Source organism: Lipophrys pholis, assembly GCF_963383615.2.
Source record: "Lipophrys pholis genome assembly, chromosome: 8".
NCBI lineage: Eukaryota > Metazoa > Chordata > Actinopteri > Blenniiformes > Blenniidae > Lipophrys > Lipophrys pholis.
In genome coordinates, this window is record NC_137630.1 from 2,361,926 (window position 1) to 2,384,270 (window position 22,345).

A 22,345-nucleotide genomic window follows, 5' to 3' on the forward strand; every position below is an offset into this window, starting at 1 on the left:
GATTTCCCACAGTCCAATGAAATGCTGACGAGAGCGATTTTGTTTCCTTTATTGGTTCCAATTAATTTCCCAAACAAATCAAGTTTCTTACCGCCGTGGTGTGTTATTAGCAGACAGAGGTAGTGATCTGATGATCCTCTCAATGCAGTTCAGAGTCTAAAACTGTATGGCTGTGTACCTGACTGGAGACGCACACTAAACTCCATCACCTCTTAAATAGCACAGGTGCTGCAGTCACCTGCGTACGGGAGTGGAGGCGGAGGGCAAAAAATGAACTGTCAATATCCCACCAGCATCCACAGATCAATAAATCAGAACAATCAAATCATCATCCATCACAATTAAATATAAGAAATGAGACCTTAACTCTGACTCCTGGTTCTCTCTATGCAGGGTTTATTGATCTTTGACGAGTCCATGTCCCTGGATCATCACTGGAGACAGCTGGTAAAGACCTGCTTCTTTCAGTTCCCTAACATCACCAAGCTCAGGTCCATGATGTCCAGAGAAGAACGCCAAATGATTATCCACGCATTGTGTCCTCACGCCTGGACGACTGCAACAGCCTCTTCACAGCCTCAACAAAGAAGAGCTGCTCGGTTCCAGTTAGTCCAGAACTCAGCCTCCAGACTTTAGACCAGCACCACCAGGAGGAACCATCTTCCCCTGTGTTAAGATCTCTTCACTGGCTCCCTGCTGAGCTTCTTGTTCAATATAAAATCTTGGTGCTAACGCCTCGAGCCCTACATGGTCCAGCTCCTCCTTACATTGCTGACCTCATAAAGCCCTACATGGTCCAGCTCCTCCTTACATTGCTGACCTCATAAAGCCCTACATGGTCCAGCTCCTCCTTACATTGCTGACCTCATAAAGCCCTACATGGTCCAGCTCCTCCTTACATTGCTGACCTCATAAAGCCCTACATGGTCCAGCTCCTCCTTACATTGCTGACCTCATAAAGCCCTACATGGTCCAGCTCCTCCTTACATTGCTGACCTCATTAAGCCCTACAGCTCGACTCGGAGCTTGAGATCGTCTGGGCAGAACCTGTTAAAGGTTCCACGTACCTTTTTAAAACCCGGGGAGACCGATCATTCAAAGCTGCTGCGCCCCGACTTTAGAATGAACTCCCACTGGACCTGCGCTCTCTGGACTCAGCGGACATCTTTAAAAAGCCTAAAAACACATTTATTTGCTGAAGCAATCTAGTCCAATCGACTCACGCTGCCACTGACTCTCGGCATTTGTTGTGTTTTTAAGATGTTTTACTGTGAAGCAGTTTGTGACTCTGCGTCTGTGAAAAGCGCTATACAAATAGAATTTAGTTACTTGATCATTGGAGCAGATCTTGTTCTCCCAGTGGAGGGTGTGGCTGGCAGCAGGAGGTGGTGGTGTCTGTGTGTTTGAGGCCCAAATGGAAAGCTGCAGTGTGTTTAGCTTCCTGCTGCTGTTCAGGTTCCATCAGTGAGTTAAAGTGGCCGGCTGGTGAACCTGTAGATCTTTATCACTTTGGATAAATATCTTGTATTGTGTTGCATAATATTGTTTTAAATAGCGGAGCGTTTACTGTGTGTGTGCGACTGTTCGGTGGCGGGGCGGTGTGCATATTGTCGGTGTTACAGTAGAAAATAAAGTAGAGATCACTAAAGTCCCCAGAACCGTCACTGAAAGATGGCGCTCCCCCAGAGCAGCAGCAGGAACAAACATCTGGCACCACCACTGCTCCTGAACCATTTCTTTTATTCCTAAAATGTTCTCTTCTCCCGTTGGGAGTCATTTTAGTTTTTTGATGAACTGAACTGAATTTTTTCCTGCATTTCATTATTGGGACTGTTTAAGCTTGAACGAACAAATACAGCATTTTCAATTTGAAATCGTTGTTCCTTGTTTACGTTGTTTGGATTATTCACATTAGTAGGGTGTACATTTAAATGTGTATTACTTTGTGTATGTTTGATGTAAGGGAAAATAAGCAAAATGTGACGGGTTGTGCAAAACATTAACTAAAAGACCTAACTGACTAAAAACAACTTAATCGTCAGGAGAGAAGCCAGGCTGGCACCCCTAACAAAACCTTCCCACACGTTCCCCCCTCCAGCCTTCACAGCAGGTCCATGAGATGCACATCAGACTGCGATGGAAATGTGGCCTAACTCAGGGGCCATCCACACGAGAACGCCGGTTCACGTAAACACACCGTCTTTCCACACGAGGCGACATTTTAGAAACCTGAAAACAGGTTTTTCTGGACGCGGGTCCCAGAGTGGGAAAATGATCAAACCCCGGCTCAGCTGTGGGGTGTGGACGAGCAAGACGATCATCTGTGGAAAGAAGATGACATAACCCCCCCACCTTGGTCCACGATGTCATCTAATAGAGTCCACATCTGATCACTGTCAAGAGACAACCATTGGGCATAGCGCCCCCTGCTGAATACAGGAAGTGAGGTGTACATGCTCTGTTTGGCCTGAAACTTTACATGTTACATGAAAACGCACATCTGATCACAGCCATATGACAACGACTATCAACGGCCACCTGTTGGATACAGGAAGTGAGACGTTCATGCACAAAACCTCAAACTGCCACATGTTCCGACGTGCGTGGGTGTGCCAGGACCCGTTCAACGCTGCTTGCAGCTTTAATTATTACTGGATTTGTGTCAAGACATAAAACCCATTTCCTAATGCATTAGGATACATATATATGATGAGAGAGTTGACCTGCTTCAGGCATCCCTTGAGCCTTCTGCACACGAGCCTGGAGGACTTCTTTCGCAGAGACGAAGAAGATTCGATCGCTGGCTTGTCCTCGGTCCACCACGCCCAGCTCATCCACCAGGAAGTTAGTGCACCGATCCATATGCTGCCTGCGGACCTGACAGAGGAACAACATGTTTTAAAAGACACCCACTGTCACAGAGTGAACACAATGCAGATAAACCAACAGCTGGTACAAAGGCTGCACAGTTTCTGTCAAATATGGCCAAAACAATACAATAGGACATACAGTACAATACAATCCCCACCAGCAGTCTGAATTCTGACTGGATATGTTCAATGACGACATGATAAATAGCCGTTTGTTTGCAATTAGGTAATGCACATTGTGTTTGTGTATGATTCTGACGTAGATTTGATTATATTTTCTGACTGGACTCTCTGCTTTGTACCCTCTTCCATGAATGTCTGGTTGTCTGCATTGTATGGCCTTATATGTGATCCTTACAGGCGCGTACACACTAAAACGTTGTGTACATTGTTTTTGGTGGCAAAGTTCAGTTGCATCAACAGTGATATGATTGTGGAAATGTTCGGTGTCTCACGCCAACTCCATGGCTGACTGACACGTTTCTAGAGCTGTTGATGCTTTGGCGACACTTAGAGGTGATGCTGGGAAACTGTTCTAATAAATACATGTGAAGTGTACATCAGAGACACATGAACAGTTAACAGGGAGGGACAATTAACACACCCACGTGTCTGCAATTACACGAGCGGACATAAAAGCATGCACAAAGTGGAGTGTGACACAGCGAGGAGCCACACGCTGCCTGCATCCATACAGGTGCTGACCACACTGGGCTTCCTAGGAACCGGGGAACTGCAGCAGGAGCCGGCTGACAGATCGGGACTGTGCCAGCCGAGCCGAGCGGGACGGAATTATCCGCATGTCCACCAAGTATTTCAAATTCCCATACAATGCAGTGAACAGGTCAACATAAAAGCACTATTTGCCCGAAGAGTTGGTTTTCCGTCAGAGCTTTAATCAGAGCTATGGACTGGACGCACGCACGCACGCCCACACCCACACCCACACGGCTAGAAAAGCACCATCACATGATGAATTTGTATATGTCAACAGGAAATAGTTTGATTTGTACAATTTACAGATCATATGGGATGCGCAAATGCAATTAGCCAACACTATCGCAAGGTGACCTGGTTAGGAACAGACTAGCTGGCACTGGGACGTACCAAGGAAATGTGTTTCAATTCATGCGTACGCACAGATTCATTCTGGATTTGACCACAATCCTCGGGGTGCACTCCTATTGGGAACATGTGAACGCAAGTTCAAACATTTTGCAAAATACGGTAATTACATGTGCCTTTGTTAACAGAATTATTTCTGCAAATAATGCTCACTTTGTAGAAGCCTGCTATTGTGGAAGATCACAACGAGGAAGACAGATTTGCTGTGGCAGTCTTGAAACAGTGTTAGCAATGAAATGCTTGTGAGAAGGGCCAAGCGCATGTCCAGAGTCGCCACCCACTTGATCCCCTCCGCCAACCCACGATCCACCAGACATCGGCAGGCCGCACGCCCAGCTTCCAGCGGCGCCGAGAGGAGGCGGCTGCACCCCCATCCCGGGCGGAGCGGTGTTAAAAATTTAAAAAAACATGAAAAAATATATATACATTTCCACCCACTGCAAAATATAATTTTATCAAGTAGTGAGGTTTGGGGGGTTTTTTTTGTGTGTATTCTACATCATCGAAAAAGGGGTGCGCACTTCTATTGGGAAGTATATGGTAGTTTTTGGATTCAAACAGCTGATATAATATATATGACCAGGATTCATACTTCTTCACCAATGATTTTCCACAACTTGTCACTAATTTTCCATGACCCAAACACAGCTCTACTATTCACTGAAATGTATTTTCATTTCAGTATTCAAACATAAGGTGCTTCTCAATAAGAATATTTGCTCTATTAAAATAAATATTTGCAGTGCAAACTCACTCATGTGGACTGTGGCGCAAGCAGCAGCGGGTGTTTTTGTGCTTTTGTTCCCCCTTTATGTGGCCAACGAGCGCCGCCTCGCCCATGGTGGAAATGTCACATGCTTTACAGCACATCGTTGGGTTTTGACAGCCATAACTGGTATTTTAAAGCCACTCATTTTTGAAGGTGCACTTTATTAGCATGGTGCAGCTAATTGATACCTGCCCCCAGCGTTAGCATCGCTACGCTGTTGGTGTCATGGCCAATACGGTACACGTCCAAATTGGGTCACATTTTACCGACTGCACATGAGCCAAATTTGCTGCCGCGCTATTCATCGCGTGTTAAATGCCAAATCCTTGTCAAAATTGAGTCTGCAAATACTAGTGAATATACGAATAAATACAATAGAAATGAACAGTTTTTATCTTACCTATTGTTAGAGTATATAATAGAATTCTACGTTGGCTGCTGCGCATGCTCAGAACTTAAAATCAAACCCATTTCAGATGCGGACCATATTTGCCATGACACCAGAGGCAGAAGTCACTGAATCTGAAGAACCACTGGAATATCGCGCTGGATGGGCGCCCACTGATGGGCAGATTACTTTTTTCAAGTAACAAGTAAAGTAAGGGATTACTTTTATAAGAACTGTAATTAGATTACCGTTACTTTCCCACAAGCAGGCCGTGTTTAGTCTGGTAACAATGACGTATCAGCCACAATGTCAGTATAAACAACAGAGTCGTGATCAACAGAGAACATGGAGCGCAGCAGAGAGCAGGACCTGCAGACATTAATGGCTGAAAATACGAACATCACTTTGGGGTGCATCCTAATGGTCCCTCCTAGCTCTTACTAGTCCCTCCTATCTCCTTTCCTATCCACTTTTCCTTAACCCTGGAAGTGTTGAAGTGGCAGCCATGATAAGGAGCATTGCAATTCTCACTAAGCTAAGGAAAGGAGGCTCAATGCTTCCTTTAGAACCTCCTTTAGCCTCGGAAACACTAATGCTTCCTTTAGAACAGGGGTCTCAAACTCGCGGCCCGCGGGCTATTTGGGGCCCGCAAGACGATATTTTGTGGCCCGCACCTTTAAACATAAATAAACTTTTATTTCTTAAGAATATTTAAAATTGGAATTGTATTATGAAAAGAGATTGTAAATATCCAAAATAAATAATCAACGCCCCCCCCACCACACACACACACACACACACACACACACACACACACGAGTGATTGACAGGCAGTGTTGGGAAAGTTCAGTTTCTACATGAACCAGTTCAAAGTTCAGTTCACAGATTTTAATATGAACTCGTTCAGTTCATAGTTCTGAATTCATAGTTCCAAAAATGAACTAGTTCATAATTCTGTTTTTTCAATATGTTGCTGCGAGCTTTGGAGTTACGTGATGCACCTGAACGCATCACCCAGTATCAGCAGCATGAAGCTTGTTAACCCTTTAAAGTGGCTTGTCGTCAGGAAAGTACGGTAACCATACGAAGATGAAGTATTAATGGTGGAGACAGAGTCTGAGGTAGAGCTGCTGTCTTCTACTTGTTTTTGTCGTGATGCTTCACATTTTGATGACGTATGGTGCGACTCTGGTGGCTGCTGTTGCCAGATTGGCTGTTTTGCCCCCGACATGATAAGGCCCGTTTACAGTGAGCCTTACTGGCTTTCACAGGCTCAGAAATCTGGCAACTCTTTAAAACAACATTTAACAGTGAGAGCTGCTCACTAACACCAGAATGAGCGCCGCTCACAGTGACGTCTTTGGTAAATGAAACATTATCCAGCCTGGAAAACTTATCCAGCTCATTTTTAATTATTGTGCAATTAATTGATTTATTGATTATCGCGACCGGCCTACTAACACCTTTCCTTAACCCTGTGACGTCATCCAGGGGGTTAAGGAAAAGTGGATAGGAAAGGAGATAGGAGGGACTATGAGGAAGCACCCTTAAAGTTCTACTGAGCAAAAGGTGACCGAAACCTTAGTGCCTGCTGTGTACTCTGCGTAGGAAGAAAACTTTTATCTACAACTAATTGATACCCGCTCCCAGCGCTAGTGTAGCTATGCTCCTGATGTCATAGTAGACACCGTCATCATCGAAATCCTCAGATCTTAGTGAACAAAAGAATAAATACAATAAAAAGTAACAGGTTTAATATCTATTTTAAGTATCTACTGTATATTTAAATTCTATGTTGGCCACCATGCATGCTCAGCAGTTAAAATCTGAACCATTATGGATGCGGACCATATTTGCAATGACACCAGAGGTGGAAGTCTCATACACGATTGGAATATCACGACCGACGGTAATTAATCATATCTGAAAATAATCATATCCACCCTAGTTATTCGTGGGGCGATCGTGGCTCAGTGGTAGAGTCGGTCGTCCAATAACCGGAGGGTTGAATCCCTCTATCAAAGAAGTCCTTGTTGTTGTGTCCTTGGGCACTTTACCCACATTGCCTCGTATGAATGGGTATGAATGTTGGTGGTGGTCGGAGCCACGCCTCTGTCAGCAGCCCCGGGGCAGCGGTGGCTACAAGGTAGCTTAGCATCACTGGTGGGACTGGTGTGAATAAATAATGGTCTCTGTACGCGCTTTGAGTCAGCTCGAAAAAAGCGCTATATAATTCCAAGCAATTATTATTATTTGTTATGGCATCTGCATTTCCAAAACTTTTTCAGGTTCTTAGTGACGGTGTGAACCCTACATGAAAAAGGAAACAATGGCCTCAATCGGGTCCACCTCCATCTGAACAGTTCATGTTAATAGGCAGACTGACCTCCTCCATGTACTCAGGCTCTGAGGCCGAAGCATCCCAGCGGTTGTTGAGGATGAAAATGTTGGGACTGGAGAGCCTTTCGTTGACTTTGTGAAAGAAGGATTTCTCCTGCAGGGTGATAATAGATTAAGAACGAGGCAGAATTCACACAGACGTTCACATGAACGGCAGGCTGCCTGAGGGTCTCACCGTCTGCATCAAAGTGGACTCAGAGTTTGCCACCAGGACAAAGACGTCAGCGTCCAGGCAGAACTTGTCGATCCAACTGTCCAGTTCTGTGGTAACATCAATACCTGGACTGTTTTCCAACACACAGGAACAGACATTAAACAGGTGAGAGAGGACAGCAGCTGGCAGCCAACAGAGACAAACATTTATCTCACTTCAGTGAACTCTTTCCATAGCCGTTAAGTCGAGTTAAAAAAATTAAAAAACAGGACATATTAAGTGTTGAACAAATCATAAAAATGTGTGTACTATTGAAGTTGTTATAATATAATCATCATTTTTAAGGATTTCTAAGAATATTACATCCTGAAATACACACAGCAGACATTCAATTTTGTAGATTTGAACCCATTGAAGACCAGAATGAACTGCGAGAGAGAGAGAGAGAGAGTGAGAGAGCGAGAGAGCGAGAGAGCGAGAGAGTGAGAACAAGAACCCTCACCTATTAAGTGTAGAGTGACTACCATCAGGGTTTCCTCTACATTCATTCAGCAGTGGTGGGCCGCCATTCCTAAATCCTCCCCGATGCTCCTTCAAATTTCTCTCTCTCACTCTTTTTCCCTTTAATTGACACAAAGAGTACCGCCACCTTCACAGCAGTCCTGCACTCGATCGGGGGCTTGCGAGCTCCACCTCCCACGAGGGGAGGGAGAGACTGAACACAGGCTGTATTTCGGCTGCTAAAGCCAGTTTAAGTAGCGACAGCTCCATTTCAGTGCACCGTTTGCCTCCAGCTGTCATTTGGACGGTCAATTTGTTCGAAAAAGACAAGACAAAAAAATTGTGCAGGGCTTGCTCAAAGCCGCCTAAAATATGTGTTCAGTAGAACCTCGGACTAGGGACCCGGTAAGAGCGGATAAATCGCCGTGCACAGGAGGTTTAACCATTAACACGACTTAATGAGCGCACAGCCTCTCGTGCAGCATGTTGCTGAGAAGTTTACTTCAAACCCGTCGACCAAAAGGCTCCAGTCCAACCCAGCAAACACCAAGCAGGGTGGTTATGTAGGATTTATCAGAGTTTTGGGGGTTTTTTACATTTCATTGCATTTTGCAGCAGAATGTTTCATTAAAATTGACAATGTTGAAATGTGTCATTTCCAATAGTATATGTTTGAAATTATAGACAGTTTCATCACGCACACTGTGGCCACAACAAAGCTAAACTAAAGTGTAGCTTTAAAGGTTATTATAGAAATATTTTGCCAGTCCAGCCACTCGAGATTAAATTGGACTGTATGTCGCCCCTGACATTAAATTTTATGTTGTATACATCTTTGTATATATTATATACAGGTGTATATATGTATATATATATTGTATACAACTTTATATTTGTTCAATTATGTGCTTTTAAATAAGTATGTTTTTCCATAACATACTTGGTATTTGGTCCCTTCAAGATCAACTGTTTTCAACATTTTATCACTTGACAATGTAGGATTTAATAGTCCACAATGTCTTGGAATGCAACATCTAAGGTCTACTTTTCTCCAAAATTTCCAGGCGTTCGTTGGGAGGGCTGAAGCTATTTTCTATACTTACTTGTTATGTTATGATTGTATAGTAATATGACCAGCACTGGTTGCTGCTCAAATGCTCAAGTACTAAGGTAAAAAGTAAATTACAGATATAGATATATAGATATAGATATAGTAATTCCTGCTACTGTCAAACTGAGCACTGGATCATTAGAATGGACCTTCCAACAACACTCAGGGTGGTGCAGAACAGTAGGTGTCATTTGAAAAGTAAAATGTTGACAGGAAACAGCTTTTAAGCACATGTATAGAAAACACAGATCCATGGAATTGTCTGACCTGTCCACCAGCACCAGGTCGTCTCGGAGCAGGGCACACTTTACTTTGGGCCACATGACACAGACCAAACTGCCAGCATCCAGATCTTCATCCTGATGGAGAGCGTGGGCCAGCTGGTTCACCGTCTGGAACATAAACATCACGTCAGGATCCACAGTCCAATCAGAACACAGAGTTCATCTTATCGTGGCCATCAGTCCTGACCTTGATGCTCTTCCTTTCCTCAGATCCTTCAGTGAGGAGGAAGGCTTCATTCCCATCAGTTCCTTCCACTCTCAGGAAGCAGTTGGTCGTGTGTCCGATCCCAGACGGCAGCACTTTGTCACAGAGCATGGCATTAATGACTGAGCTCTTCCCATTACTCGTCCTGGAGAACAGAGAACAAATTCATCAGCAACCCAAAAGCTCAGCCTCACGTCAACCGAGTAAATCCAGGAAGTGGCAGTATGGTGACGTGCGAAACGGACGGGTGTCTCTCTCCTCCCTAAATTATTGCAAAATTTCCTACAACAAACCGAGAAAAGACCCAGCCGCACCCCCAAGAACCTTAATCATGGAGTTTTTGTCTGACAGAGATAAAGTGTTGGTTCTGAAAGAGCTGCGGAACAAAAAGGAGATACTATACAGGGACAGAGCAGTGCGGTTTTATCCAGACCTGGCAACCGGGATGCATAAGAAACACAAGGCTTTCAGCGTGAGACAGAAGCTTCGAAACATCAGGATCAGGAACGGAATACGGTTCCCTGCAAAGTTACTGCTGACCTTCAAGGGCAACACACGGATTTTCAAGAAGCCAGTGGATGTGGAGGACTTCATAAAAAGCATTCAAGAGGAGGAGAGACTGAGGCCCTGTTCACAAAACGTTTCATGTGACAACACCGAATCCGCCCCAAAAAAATTGGGGTTTCCACTGCAGCAGCGGACACAGAAACAACAATGTAGTTAGTATGCTGGGCCACTGGAGGGCGCTGTTGCTTGATTTTGTAATGAAACTACACAGACGTGTGCAGAGAACAAAACACTATAAATGTGAAAATGGAAAATGGAGAGAACCTGACATCCGTATGGACTGATGACACATCGGATGATATCAGGGAGAGTCTCAACTATTAAACTACTGATCTGGACCATAAAACTAGAGTATGGACCACGGGTCGTACCACTACGGGTCGTACCACTACGGGTCGTACCACTACGGGTCGTACCACTACGGGTCGTAGTGTCGTACCACTACAGGTCGTAGTGTCGTACCACTACGGGTCGTACCACTACGGGTCGTACCACTACGGGTCGTACCACTACGGGTCGTCGTACCACTACGGGTCCACTACAGGTCGTACCACTACGGGTCCACTACGGGTCGTACCACTACGGGTCCACTACAGGCCGTACCACTACGCGGCCACCATGTTTGTTTACAACTGGATGAGCAGGAGGGAGATGAGCAGTAACAGGCTCTGTAGCCTCCATCAGTCTCTGCAGGAGGGAACAGCCCCGTGAAAGAATCTTTCCTCCTTGGGAGCCGGATTAAAAACTTTGTGGATACAGTGGATCAGAACACTGGTGTCGTGTAAACGGACCCCCCAAAAGTGAAGAAAGTTTTGCGGATACGCTCGAATTCGTTGTCGTGTAAACGGGGCCTGAGTAACTCGGACTGATGGATCAGCTAATTAGCATAACAACTAGGCTGTCACTGACAGCCAGTGCTAATATAAACAGAATGTGTGAAGTCTTGTAACGCCACAAACATTCCTCTTAACAAAGCCACTCTTGAGATCCTTTGCACCAGATCTACCTCTTCAGTCAGTATCTCATGATGGTGTATTTGTTAAAAGTTTAAAACGTGTTGCACTCTTTTCATAGGAAACGGCACTTGTGTTGCTTGTAAACTAAAAGCTAAATAAAGCTGGAGGTTAGTCCAGCCGACAACCCCTGGTTTAAAGTTTTTCTATAACGAGACAACCTGTTTGGGTTTATTAACCTGCTTATATGTAACCAATCCATAAATGGCCAGCAAAGTCTGACAACCCTGGTTTTGGGATGTCGGGTTTCTGTTTAGTGTTGAAGACGTTGGTTTTTCTTTTTATGTTATTGTTCTGGCGGGTTAAAGGTTTCCTTGTATACTATATCATGAGTAATCCATCCCTGGTTAACTACTGTGTCCAGTGGGTCAGAAATAAAGTTTTGAACTTGGAATTGCAGAGGGTTGCAAAAACTTAAAAAAGTAAAACAAGTCATGGGCAGACTAAAAGATATACAGTCTAAAATAATCTTTCTTCAAGAAACGCATCTGGCAGTGGGTGAGGAGTTAAGGATCAAGAGGAGCTGGCGTGGGGCCGTGTACTCAGCACCTTTCACTACTCGGGCAAGAGGAGTCATGACACTTATCCACGGGTCCATTCCACTGACAGTATTAAAGGTAATATCAGATAAAACAGGCAGATTTTAGAGAATCCAGGGTACCCTTTTCGCCCTTTCAACACTTAACGGGCATTATATTATTGCGGGAGATTTTAATTCCCTGTGTTGCGTCCAGTGGAGCTCCATGAGACTTATGAGGACTGCATACTATCTCATAATTTAATCTCTAATCAGAAATGTACTCACTGGGAGATGGTTTTTGTTCATCAGCGCCAGCCCCTGCCTTCCACTTACAGGAGGATTTTTTGCCCAATTGATGAGCATCCATATTTTAAAAGACTACTTTACAGTATCTATACATCCGACTATTATAACAGAGGTAAACTCATTAGGCAATAGAGATACCTCTACTAAACAATATCAATAGTTTAGCAGAGATGTCTAATTGTTTTGTTGCTTCTGATCTCTGGAATTGTTCAACCTAATCCAGGCCCCGGTGATACTGAAGAGTTGCAAAACCCTGCTGAATTCTGAGGTCTTGGTTTTATTCATTTAAATGGACATGGTTCGCATATGGGCGTTTCAACTGATGCTGATGTAATCATAATATCCAAGACTTGGCTAAACAAATCCACTTTGGACAAGGATATTGGTATTGAGGGGTACAATGTCCATCGGACCGATCGTCTCAGGAAAGGGGGGGGGGTATTGCAATTTATATAAAAAGCAAATTTCATGTAAATGTGCTCTTGTCCAAATCAGTGAGTCAGCAATTTGAATTTTTTGAATTTTTAGCTCTTGACCTCGAAGTATCCAAAACACTTAATTCCAGTGTTATTGGATGTTCTAGGCCCCCTGCTGCTACCAGTGATGCCTTACCATCAACGATGAATCTCTTGTCTGGCTTGAAGTTAAACCAAGTTATCTTGATGGGAGATTTAAATCTGAACCGGTTCCAACCCGTCTCACATGAGCGCCGATCCTTTTGCAACTCATTGAATGTGTTTCAGTTGGTGAATGGAACCACAAGACCAAACCTTAAATATATTGACAAATCTTCCCTTATTGACCCGATACTGACAAATTCTCCTCATAAATATTCAACTGCTTCTAGATTTGCAAATGACATCAGTGACCATTGTGATATTGCAACAGTCCAAATGGCAAAAATTCCCAAACTCAACCTCGGGCAAAAAAGCCTTCCTGTGTTCTGCCCCATACTCGTGGAATGTTTTACAGGACGACCTTAAAATCACAGCGCTGCTCTCATCAGGAGAGTTTAGAGCCTTTTACAGCAGTTAGAATCAAAAGATTCACCATGTTCTTGTTTTAACTAACATATTTTAAACTATTGATGGTTTTTAGAATTTCTTTTCTTTCACATGCTCTGTGTCTGTACTTTTATTGTATTTCATGTACTTATCTTTTTGCTATTTAATTGTATTTAAGAACATTCTATTATTATTATTATTGACACTGTAAATGTATTTAATGCATTGCTTCATGGACACACTTGCAAAAGAGTTAATTAATGTCAATGTGTTTTTCTCCTGAATAACTATAGGCTAATGAATGAATGAATGAATGAATGAATGAATGAATGAATGTCCTCGGTAAAGACAAATCAACTCCTTTAGATACAACCCATAATAAACGTAGAGCAGTTATACATCAAATCATGAAGGAACTAAATCTGAGAGCTATATGGAGAGATAGAAACCCTGATGCGACAGTATATTCATGTTTTTCTGGAACTCATACTCAAGAACAGATTATTTCCTAATCTCTGCTAGTTTAGCGACCATGCTACAAATAACCTAGTTTACGTTGTCCCAGGACAGCAATGTCCCCCCCCCCCCCCCAAATGGAAATTTAAACAGAATTGACTTCAGGACCCAGGATCTAATTAGTTTCCTTGGAAAACAAATAGATGAATACTTCACGATTAATACCAATGAGACGTCTGTAAGTATGAGATGGGAGGCGTTCAAGGCCTTCCTTAGAGGCCAGATAATTAACTTCACAAGCTCCCAATCTAAAAAAGCTAAACACAAAAAAATAAAAACAATGGAAGATATTTATTATAGAAACCCCTGTACTAAGACCCATCAGGATCTATTACTTCTGAGAACACAATATAATGAAATTACAGCATCCAAAGTGCATCTTTCATCAAGGGGAGAAACCGGGGAAAATTCTAGCGTGGCGTATAAAACACCAACAGACTGAAAGGTCTTAAAAATAAGGGGGAGCACATTGTGGACCTGTTGCCATAAATGCCAAATTTAGTCCAATGTTTATGTAACCAACTCAAAATAGCTGTGGCTTCGAGTGAACCAGTAAGCTGCTGCTATAGCCTTCTTTGTCCAGCAGATGGCAGGAGTGGAGCAGCAGAGTGAGGACATACACAACAGCGACACTTTTGGTTTAGAGGAAAAGAAGAAAAAGAAAAAGCCATACAGAAGAGACAGCGGCAGAGTTAACACGCGCAGTGAACAAGGAAAGTACAATTTGAGGCATGAAGGTGAAAGAAGGTGGTGAGAAGTACCCTCTTGTGTGCCGAGGATTCCCTCATTTTGTATCTTGTTCTCTGATAGACCAGTCTGAAATAAAACTCACCAATGTACCAGCTCACCTAGATTATTCCATGTGTTCTGTTACTACAAAAGAAACGCTTGTATGGAAAGTTACTATTGATTTAACTATGTTCTGTTTTGGTGTAGGATTTCCTAGTGAAATTTCCTACTTTAATAACTTCTCCAATTGTTTTTTTAATGAGAGTAGTCTCACCAGCTGTAGTATGGGATGTGCTTCGCACCGTGGGTGTACTCAATACCCATTACAAATGATTTACCTCCTTATATGTAAGCGTCTGGAGGTAATTTTACCTGAACTCGTACAAAAAGACCAGACGGGCTTTATTAGACAGAGGCAGACGCAAGACAATAGGAAAACGCTTCTGATAATGAAACATGGAAGGCAATGCAAATTACAAACTCATAGAAGTTTGGATGCAGGAAAAGCGTTTGACTCGGTACGATGGGAATTTTTATATAAAGTAATGGCTGCATTTGGCTTTCATTCTGACATGATTGGGACATTTTCTGCACTGTGCAACAAACCTACTGCCAGAACTAAAATAAACGGGGATTTATAAATTAGAAAGAGGAACCCAATAGGGCTGTGGAGCACCGGCACTACTTTTCTCTTTATCCATTGAGCCCTCAGCTCAGTGGATAAGGCAGAACACAGAAATTCACGGTGTTACTTTATAATCAGGGGAACAAAGATTAGCTCTATTTGCTGACGACAAATTAATATTTTTGACGGATCCCACTCGGTCGCTTCCTAAACCAATGAGAATGCTGGAGGAATATGGCTCTTTTTGGAACTATAAAATTAATATTACCCAAACTCAGGTTCTACGGCTGAATTATAACCCGCCTACAAAGATTAAAAACGCATACAAATGGAGATGGGAATCAGACAGCATTAGATATTTGGGAACCGCTCTGACAGGAGATCCGTCCAAAAGGTTTGAGGCCAATAATGGGCCTCTAATCTCAAAAATAAGATCAGAAATACAAAAGTGGAACAAAGTCGCGTTTTTTAATCTTCACTCTCGGGTGGATTCAATTAGAATGAATATCCTCCCTCGTTTCCTGAACCTCTTTCAATGTCTTCCTATTTGGATAACTCAGAAACACTGTGATGAGTGAGAGGAAATACTGACAAAATATATTTGGCAAAATAAAAGGGCGAGGATAAAATATGAAACAATGCAGTTGATGAAGGAGAAGGGGGGGCTGGGCCTTCCCTGCCTCAGAGATTATTACTATACCGCTCAAATTAGACCTTTAATCTGTTTATGTTCGCCCGTTTATTCAGCTGGATGGAAAGATGATGAAGGGACGGTTACAAAAGATTTATACCCATCATGGCTCTTTTACCTGATAAAAAAATACAAAGGAATATAAATATAACTGAAGACTTTATGTACGAGTCTCTTCTGAACTCCTGGAATAGAATAATGCAAATATGCAACTTGTCTAGAATTTTAAGGCGGTGTGCGTACGATTCTGACTTCAGACCAAATGTCCTGGATGGAAGGTTTAAGTGTCGGGTCTCAAAAGGAATTACAACCTACTACTCTCTTATCCACAAGGGGGCACTCATGAGTTTTGAATTCTTACAGAACAAATATGGTTTAGGTCAAAACGATTTCTATAGATACTTATGGATTAGGCATTATTTTGAACAAAATCTAAAAAAAAACATTTGACAAATGCAACTTGGTTTTCCTACAGACTTTCTTAACATTAATTAAATCATTTTCTCCAAAGAAATACATTTCTAAGTTACACTAATCCATTCAGCAAGACAAACAACCGAACACAGAGTACATCAAGAGGAGATGGGACATGGAAGGTAATATACAAAATTCAAATGAAGATTGGGAGAATGTATGCAGATTACAATGGAGCACGACTGGTTCTAACACCTGGTGAGTTTTGTTGGAAGAATATCTTCAGGTTTTTAATCACAGCTATTCAAAAGAGACACCAGGGTAGTGGAGACTGATGCTGGAGGCTCTGTGGACCCTCAGGAGACAATCATTTTCGCATTTTCAGGGATTGCCCACTGTTAAACCCTTATTGGTCACAAATAAATGAACATATTAATGATGTATTTGGCAGTAAAATACCTTGCAATTTTAAAAGCGTGTATTTGGGCAATGCGGATGTTACCAACTGGAGAAATAAGGACAAGAGGTTGCTTTGGATACTACTACTGGCAGCAAGTAAGAAAACCTTGAACAGGAAGTGGCTAAAACCGGACGCTCTGACCATCGAAGAGCGGCTCAATACAATTCAAGAAATCTACATCATGGAAAAACTGTCATTCACTCTCAGGATTCGAAGTCGGTAGTCGATTTATCCATTACATTAAAAATAAAGACGTATGTCATCTGTTGAACCAACGTGGAGTAGAATAAGAGCATCCTCCGCTAAACTCTTCCCCCATTCTTGGTTCACTGGATGTTACTGCAAAGAAACTTGTATGGACTCCTGATCTCATCTTGTTTGTTTGTTCTTGTTTTTCGGTCCTATTTTGTCTGCAGTTATACTTTACATATTTATGTAAAGGGGAAAAACCTAATGTAGGGTTTTATTATTTTTGTTTCATTGAAAAGCCCCCATCCTACAAGGTCCTGTGTCTGAACACATTGTCTTACTTGAGTATCTTTGTTAGACTTGTGTCTTGTTTTCTATATTTGAAAAATTCTATAAAGATATTGTTGACAAAAATCCAGAAAGTGCCTCATCTGGTAACACCGAGCAAGAACACAGGCTCAACAGACAGATGGGAGGCAGGACACAAAATATCACAGAACAATGTTTTGGGGCTATTTTGATGCTCCTTGAACCTTCAAAAGAATCAAACTGCAGTCAGATGTAATGATTATTCAGTGGAGAGAAGCTTGAAAATGCACATACCTTCCAAAGAAAACCACCTTCATATGGCGTCGGGCGAGTACCTCCCCGATCCCGGACACCTTGGTGAGGTAGCCCTGGACCTCCTGGACCTGCTCCTCTGTGGTGACCGGATCAAGCTCTTCATTCTTGTAAGTATCTGACAAGTGGAAACCATCAGACAACGTTGAATACAAGTCCATTTAAGATCTATGTGCCAAGACAATGGGTGGTCAACTGATGATCCCAGCAAAGAAACAGGGTTTGTAGGGTACAAAGCGCCATGATGGTAGATGGTGGCATTTTCTCCAACAGCCGCAGAGCTCATTGCTTCTTCAAGCTCTTTCTATACTACACCATACTGCTAAATACAAAGAAGAGTGGAATTCTTTTTTAGGGGGAAGAGTAAAGTCAGTGATGGATACAGGAGGCTCACTGATGTTTGTATTAACCCAGATGAACAGTCAGAAGTCTAGAAGTAGAGAAATCTGTGAGCAGTCCTTCAAACATTTGTAGATAAACTGTTGGTACCTTCCAAAAAGGAAGCGCTCTCCTTGATGTAGGCCCCGAGCTGTTCGAAGATCCCGTTAATCTTCTTCTTTGCCGTCACAAAGTGCTTCAATGGCGACGAACATACTTCAGCCAACATTCTCTTTTCCTTCTTGCCGTGAAATGGGTTGTTGCTGGATCGCGGGAAAACCAGAGACATTGCACTGCACATGGAAGAGTGGACAAAGCATCAAAAGCACATCGATTTGTATTAAAACCAAGGGAGAAAGCTTTTTTATAAATACAGTGGCTAGAAGAAAAAAGTATGTCAGCACTTGTTTTCTCCATAAACTAGTCAGAACATACAACGTGAGAGCTTAAAATACAAAGTCTCATCTGAACCCTCCAGGAACAAACTCCTCAACAACCCACAGTCAATTCAATTAAACGTTATTTATATCGGACCAAATACAACATGGTCATTTCAGAGCACCTTTACAGAGAAAGCCCAACAATTCCATATGAGCAAGTTTAAGCGACGGTGGAAAGGAAAAACAGAGGTGGTGGCTTTCTGCTATTCCAGTTAGGGGTGGGGGGGTTAGGTTTAGGGTCCAGGGGGCAGCAGTCTTAATACAGAGTGTTCTGCTGGATCAGATGGGACTTAAGCCCTGTTTCCCCTGCACAAAATGTGTTGGGACGGAATGGACCGGTACGGCAAAGCGTACCCTGACCCAAATCTGTTACCCGTTTCCACTGCAGAGGGTACAGTTAAAATGTTGGCGGGATTATGAGCTCGGCAGATATGTGTATAAGTTTGCGACAGTAGTCTCAGCTGGGGGCGGGGCCGACCCAGGCCTTATGAATCATCTGTTGTTGTTTACAACCTCTGCTTTGCACTAGTTGTTTTGTTAACGTTTTCTGCAGCCACGGAGTTGCAGCCGCAACCTCTGCGTTGGGTCCGAGAGAGCGAATGCCGGCTGGCCCAGGTCCCTCGGTTCTATGACACCGGCTCTGTGCTGCTGGTCTCGCGATGTCACACCAGAGCGTCTCAGTGTGCACACCGGTCGCACCACAGCTGCTCTGAGCCGGCTGACGGACGTCCGCAGCCTCCTCCAAGCTGCATTTCTGCGACCGAAAAAAAAAACAAAAAAAACAACCAGTGCAAAACTGAATATGTTAACAACAGAGGATTCAGGCGAGATATCTAATATTGCGGGTGTATCATAAATCACTGACCAATCAGCAACCGGATCCTAAAAATTGGACCAGTTCAGTTGTGCCGAGTACCCCAACGGAACGGTGACGAAAAAGTCTCAACCTTTGGAGAGGTTGTTTCGGTACCATCCACAATTCTCGCCGTGGAAACGCAAGAATACCCAAACGTACCGAACCATCCCGTCCCCGCACATCTTGTGCAGTGGAAACGAGGCTTTAGGCTCCGTTCACATCACAGGTCTTGATGCTCGATTCCAATTTTTTGCTGGGATCTGATTTTTTTGCATGATCATTTCAAACACGACCTGCCATGTGAAGGTGATCGGACCCGACAGATTCGGGCGCCAGAGAGCAGAAGAAGACGTCAAGTCACGCTATTTACGCATGGCACGCCAGATGTCACTCACTGTTTCAGTCCAAACCACATAAAACCCACACACCTCAATAACAACCAGCCCAAATATCAGCCTGTGTAGGAATCATGTTAAAACACTAAAACTATTATAGGTGTAATAATGAACAAAATAAAATTAAAAGGTAAGAGAGTTTGGCTCCCCAATTGGGGGATACCTGCCATATCTGGTTTAACCTTCAAGTTAAACCAGATAACGTTCAACTGGTTGTTAAATAAGAGCGACAGAATCTAGACACCATGAGGAGGAAAGAAGAAGAGAATGAGGAAAAAAGAGCACTGCTTTTAACAGCTTTTATTCCGGCGGAGCCGCTTCCTGATCCGTGACGTCAGTCACACGTCAATAACGAAGCAGTCGATGTAGAAAAATATCAGAATTGTTACCACATATGAACGAGGCCTGGGTCTGGTGTGAAAACATCAGAACTGGTGCTTTCCCATGGCCACAGAACAGGTTGGATATGAGTCACTGTGAGTAAAAGAATCAGAATTGGGTCTCATTTCCCTGCAGTGTGAACGAGGCCTTAGGCTCCTTCACGCTGCAGGTCTTGCTGCTCAATTCTGATTTTTTGCTGATATCCGATTTTTTGGTGTGATCATTCACATCACATTTCAAACGCGACCGTTATCAGACTGCCGCGTGAACGTGATCGGCCCGGACTGTTTCGGGACACAGAGCACATGCGCAGAAGACGACGTGAAGTCACGCCGAGCACGCCATTTACGCATGGCACGCCGGGCCGCTCCAGCAGTGTTTCCTCCACATTCATTTAGTAGTGGCGGACCGCCATTTCTAAATCCTCGCGGCCGCTCGTTCAATGTTCTTTTTTTTCTTTAATTGACACAAATAATAATATGATCACTTTGAGTGAATACATTCCTATATTTTGAAACACGATACAGGTCAAGAACTGTTGATATGCATAAAGCTGCCATAATACCTTCATGCATGATGAGGACTTTAGATCAGGGGTATCAGCCGTATATTGTATAAGTATATATGTATATTGTCATAGGACAACATCACAAAAGAACAACCTTTACTTTTTTCAATAAGAATTGCTACCTTTCCTTGTTTGTCCACTGGTGGTTGTGCAGTTTCACTATTAATACTGAAACTGAACTTTTCAGCAGGTAAAGCAGTGCCAGGTGTATCACTGAAAGCTACCAGTTCTCACTGAAAACGACCAGAAAAACCATCCTGAAGTACGGACCAGCTGAAGCACTTCTGTCAGGAACAAGATTCCAAAAGTCCTCCGAGTGCAGCTCTGATCAGCAGTGAATAAAGAATCTTTATGAAGATAATAACGCTGAAGGAGTTCGAACTTCTTCTAAAGTCCAGTGTTCCCCCTTTCGTTTTCCAGCTGGATGTTCAACACAGATTATAATCCTTGTGTCGAGCAGGAACCTTTTGTTTATGCGACTGATCATGTCTACACATTTAACTGACAGAATGTCTCAAATTGTCTTGGATGTAATAAAAGATAACTTGTCCAAAACATTTTGAACAGAACATTTAATTCTGATACATCTCCACTTTGTGAGGGGAAGCCGTGTTACATGTTTGAGATTACATCATCTGGATGACCAGGTGAGACCTGCAGGACAGGGACCAGGTGAGACCTGCAGGACAGGGACCAGGTGAGACCTGCAGGACAGGGACCAGGTGAGACCTGCAGGACAGGGACCAGGTTGGACCCTCTTCTCTAGGGTGGCTGGAAGCCGTGGACGACGCACCCCGGGTGGGTGTGCTAAAGAGGCCAGAGCTCGGCTTTGACCTTAAACACAGTTCACCTGGAATCTTTCTCTTCGTGTCAAAAATCGAATCTAATCTCAAATGTCATGACGTCATAGACTGTAAACACTAATCTGTTCGCAGTTTGTTAGCGAAACAAGCTACATGTCACAATGTGACGTTACTTCGTCTAGTAACTCTTTTAAACATTAAATAATGAAGTTTATTCGTGGGTTTCTTTGTGTTGCTGTCGTTAGTTTATTGTATTTTTATTTCCACGGATGACGGAGGCGTGCTCCAAGCTAGCTCACCTTCCACCGGGTGAAAGGAGCTCTGGAGCTAATGCTAATGCTAATGCTAATGCTACAGCTAGCGGCGGGGACACTCACCGTGGATGGAAGTTGTCCCTCACAGATCAACCCGCTCGCATTGTGGCTCCTCGGCGGTGGAAATGTCTCGTTCAGCGGCCACGGAGGTGCTTTAGTCCTCTCAGTAACGAGACTCGGTTGTGGACGGACAGCAGGTTACACTCCGTGTATCCGCCTCCTCTGACATAGATGTACACACCGTAGATAGCCACCATAGATGTACACACCATAGTTGCACCATCATAGATGTACACACCATAGACATACACCCATAGATATACAGATAGACGTACCCATAGACATTATGTGCATATAATAGATGTAAACACCATAGATATACAATTAATAGACGTATACGCCATAGATTTATACACCATAAATGTACCTGGGTACTAGACAACCCGAATAGACAGACAGGAGTAGAAACTGAATAGTACACATGATAAAGATAAGTACCAGTGGCGGCTGTCCAATAGAGGGCGCTAGCCCCCCCAACCCACCCAGAAGCAGAAAAGAATGACGAAACAAATTAATAAACTGTAATAATATGTTTGTGCAAAGAAAATACCAATGAGCCTTGAACTGTATGTGTTTCCTATTCTTTAAATAATCTATCTATCTCCTCAGTCAGCAATTTATAGAGGACTAGTTCAAACAACGGTTTGTTCTGGTGTCTCTGCCAGATGTTGAGATGAAGACAAGGAGC

The 22,345-nt window shown here is 43.2% G+C and overlaps 1 protein-coding gene across 1 annotated transcript in view; it reads right to left on the bottom strand.

Annotated features, from left to right (window-relative positions):
* The window catches only part of mfn2 (mitofusin 2), a 36,200-nt gene extending 14,361 nt beyond the window's left edge, over positions 1 to 21,839 (bottom strand). The window contains exons 1-8 of the mRNA XM_080469004.1: positions 21,661 to 21,839; positions 17,952 to 18,133; positions 17,445 to 17,580; positions 9,790 to 9,952; positions 9,586 to 9,710; positions 7,728 to 7,836; positions 7,539 to 7,646; positions 2,724 to 2,877 (exon numbers count right to left, since the gene is read on the bottom strand). Of these exons, the coding sequence (XP_080325130.1) occupies positions 2,724 to 2,877; positions 7,539 to 7,646; positions 7,728 to 7,836; positions 9,586 to 9,710; positions 9,790 to 9,952; positions 17,445 to 17,580; positions 17,952 to 18,129 (973 nt within the window). The 5' untranslated portion in view covers positions 18,130 to 18,133; positions 21,661 to 21,839. The remainder of the gene's footprint in view (positions 1 to 2,723; positions 2,878 to 7,538; positions 7,647 to 7,727; positions 7,837 to 9,585; positions 9,711 to 9,789; positions 9,953 to 17,444; positions 17,581 to 17,951; positions 18,134 to 21,660) is intronic.
* Between the last annotated feature and the right edge of the window lie 506 nt (positions 21,840 to 22,345).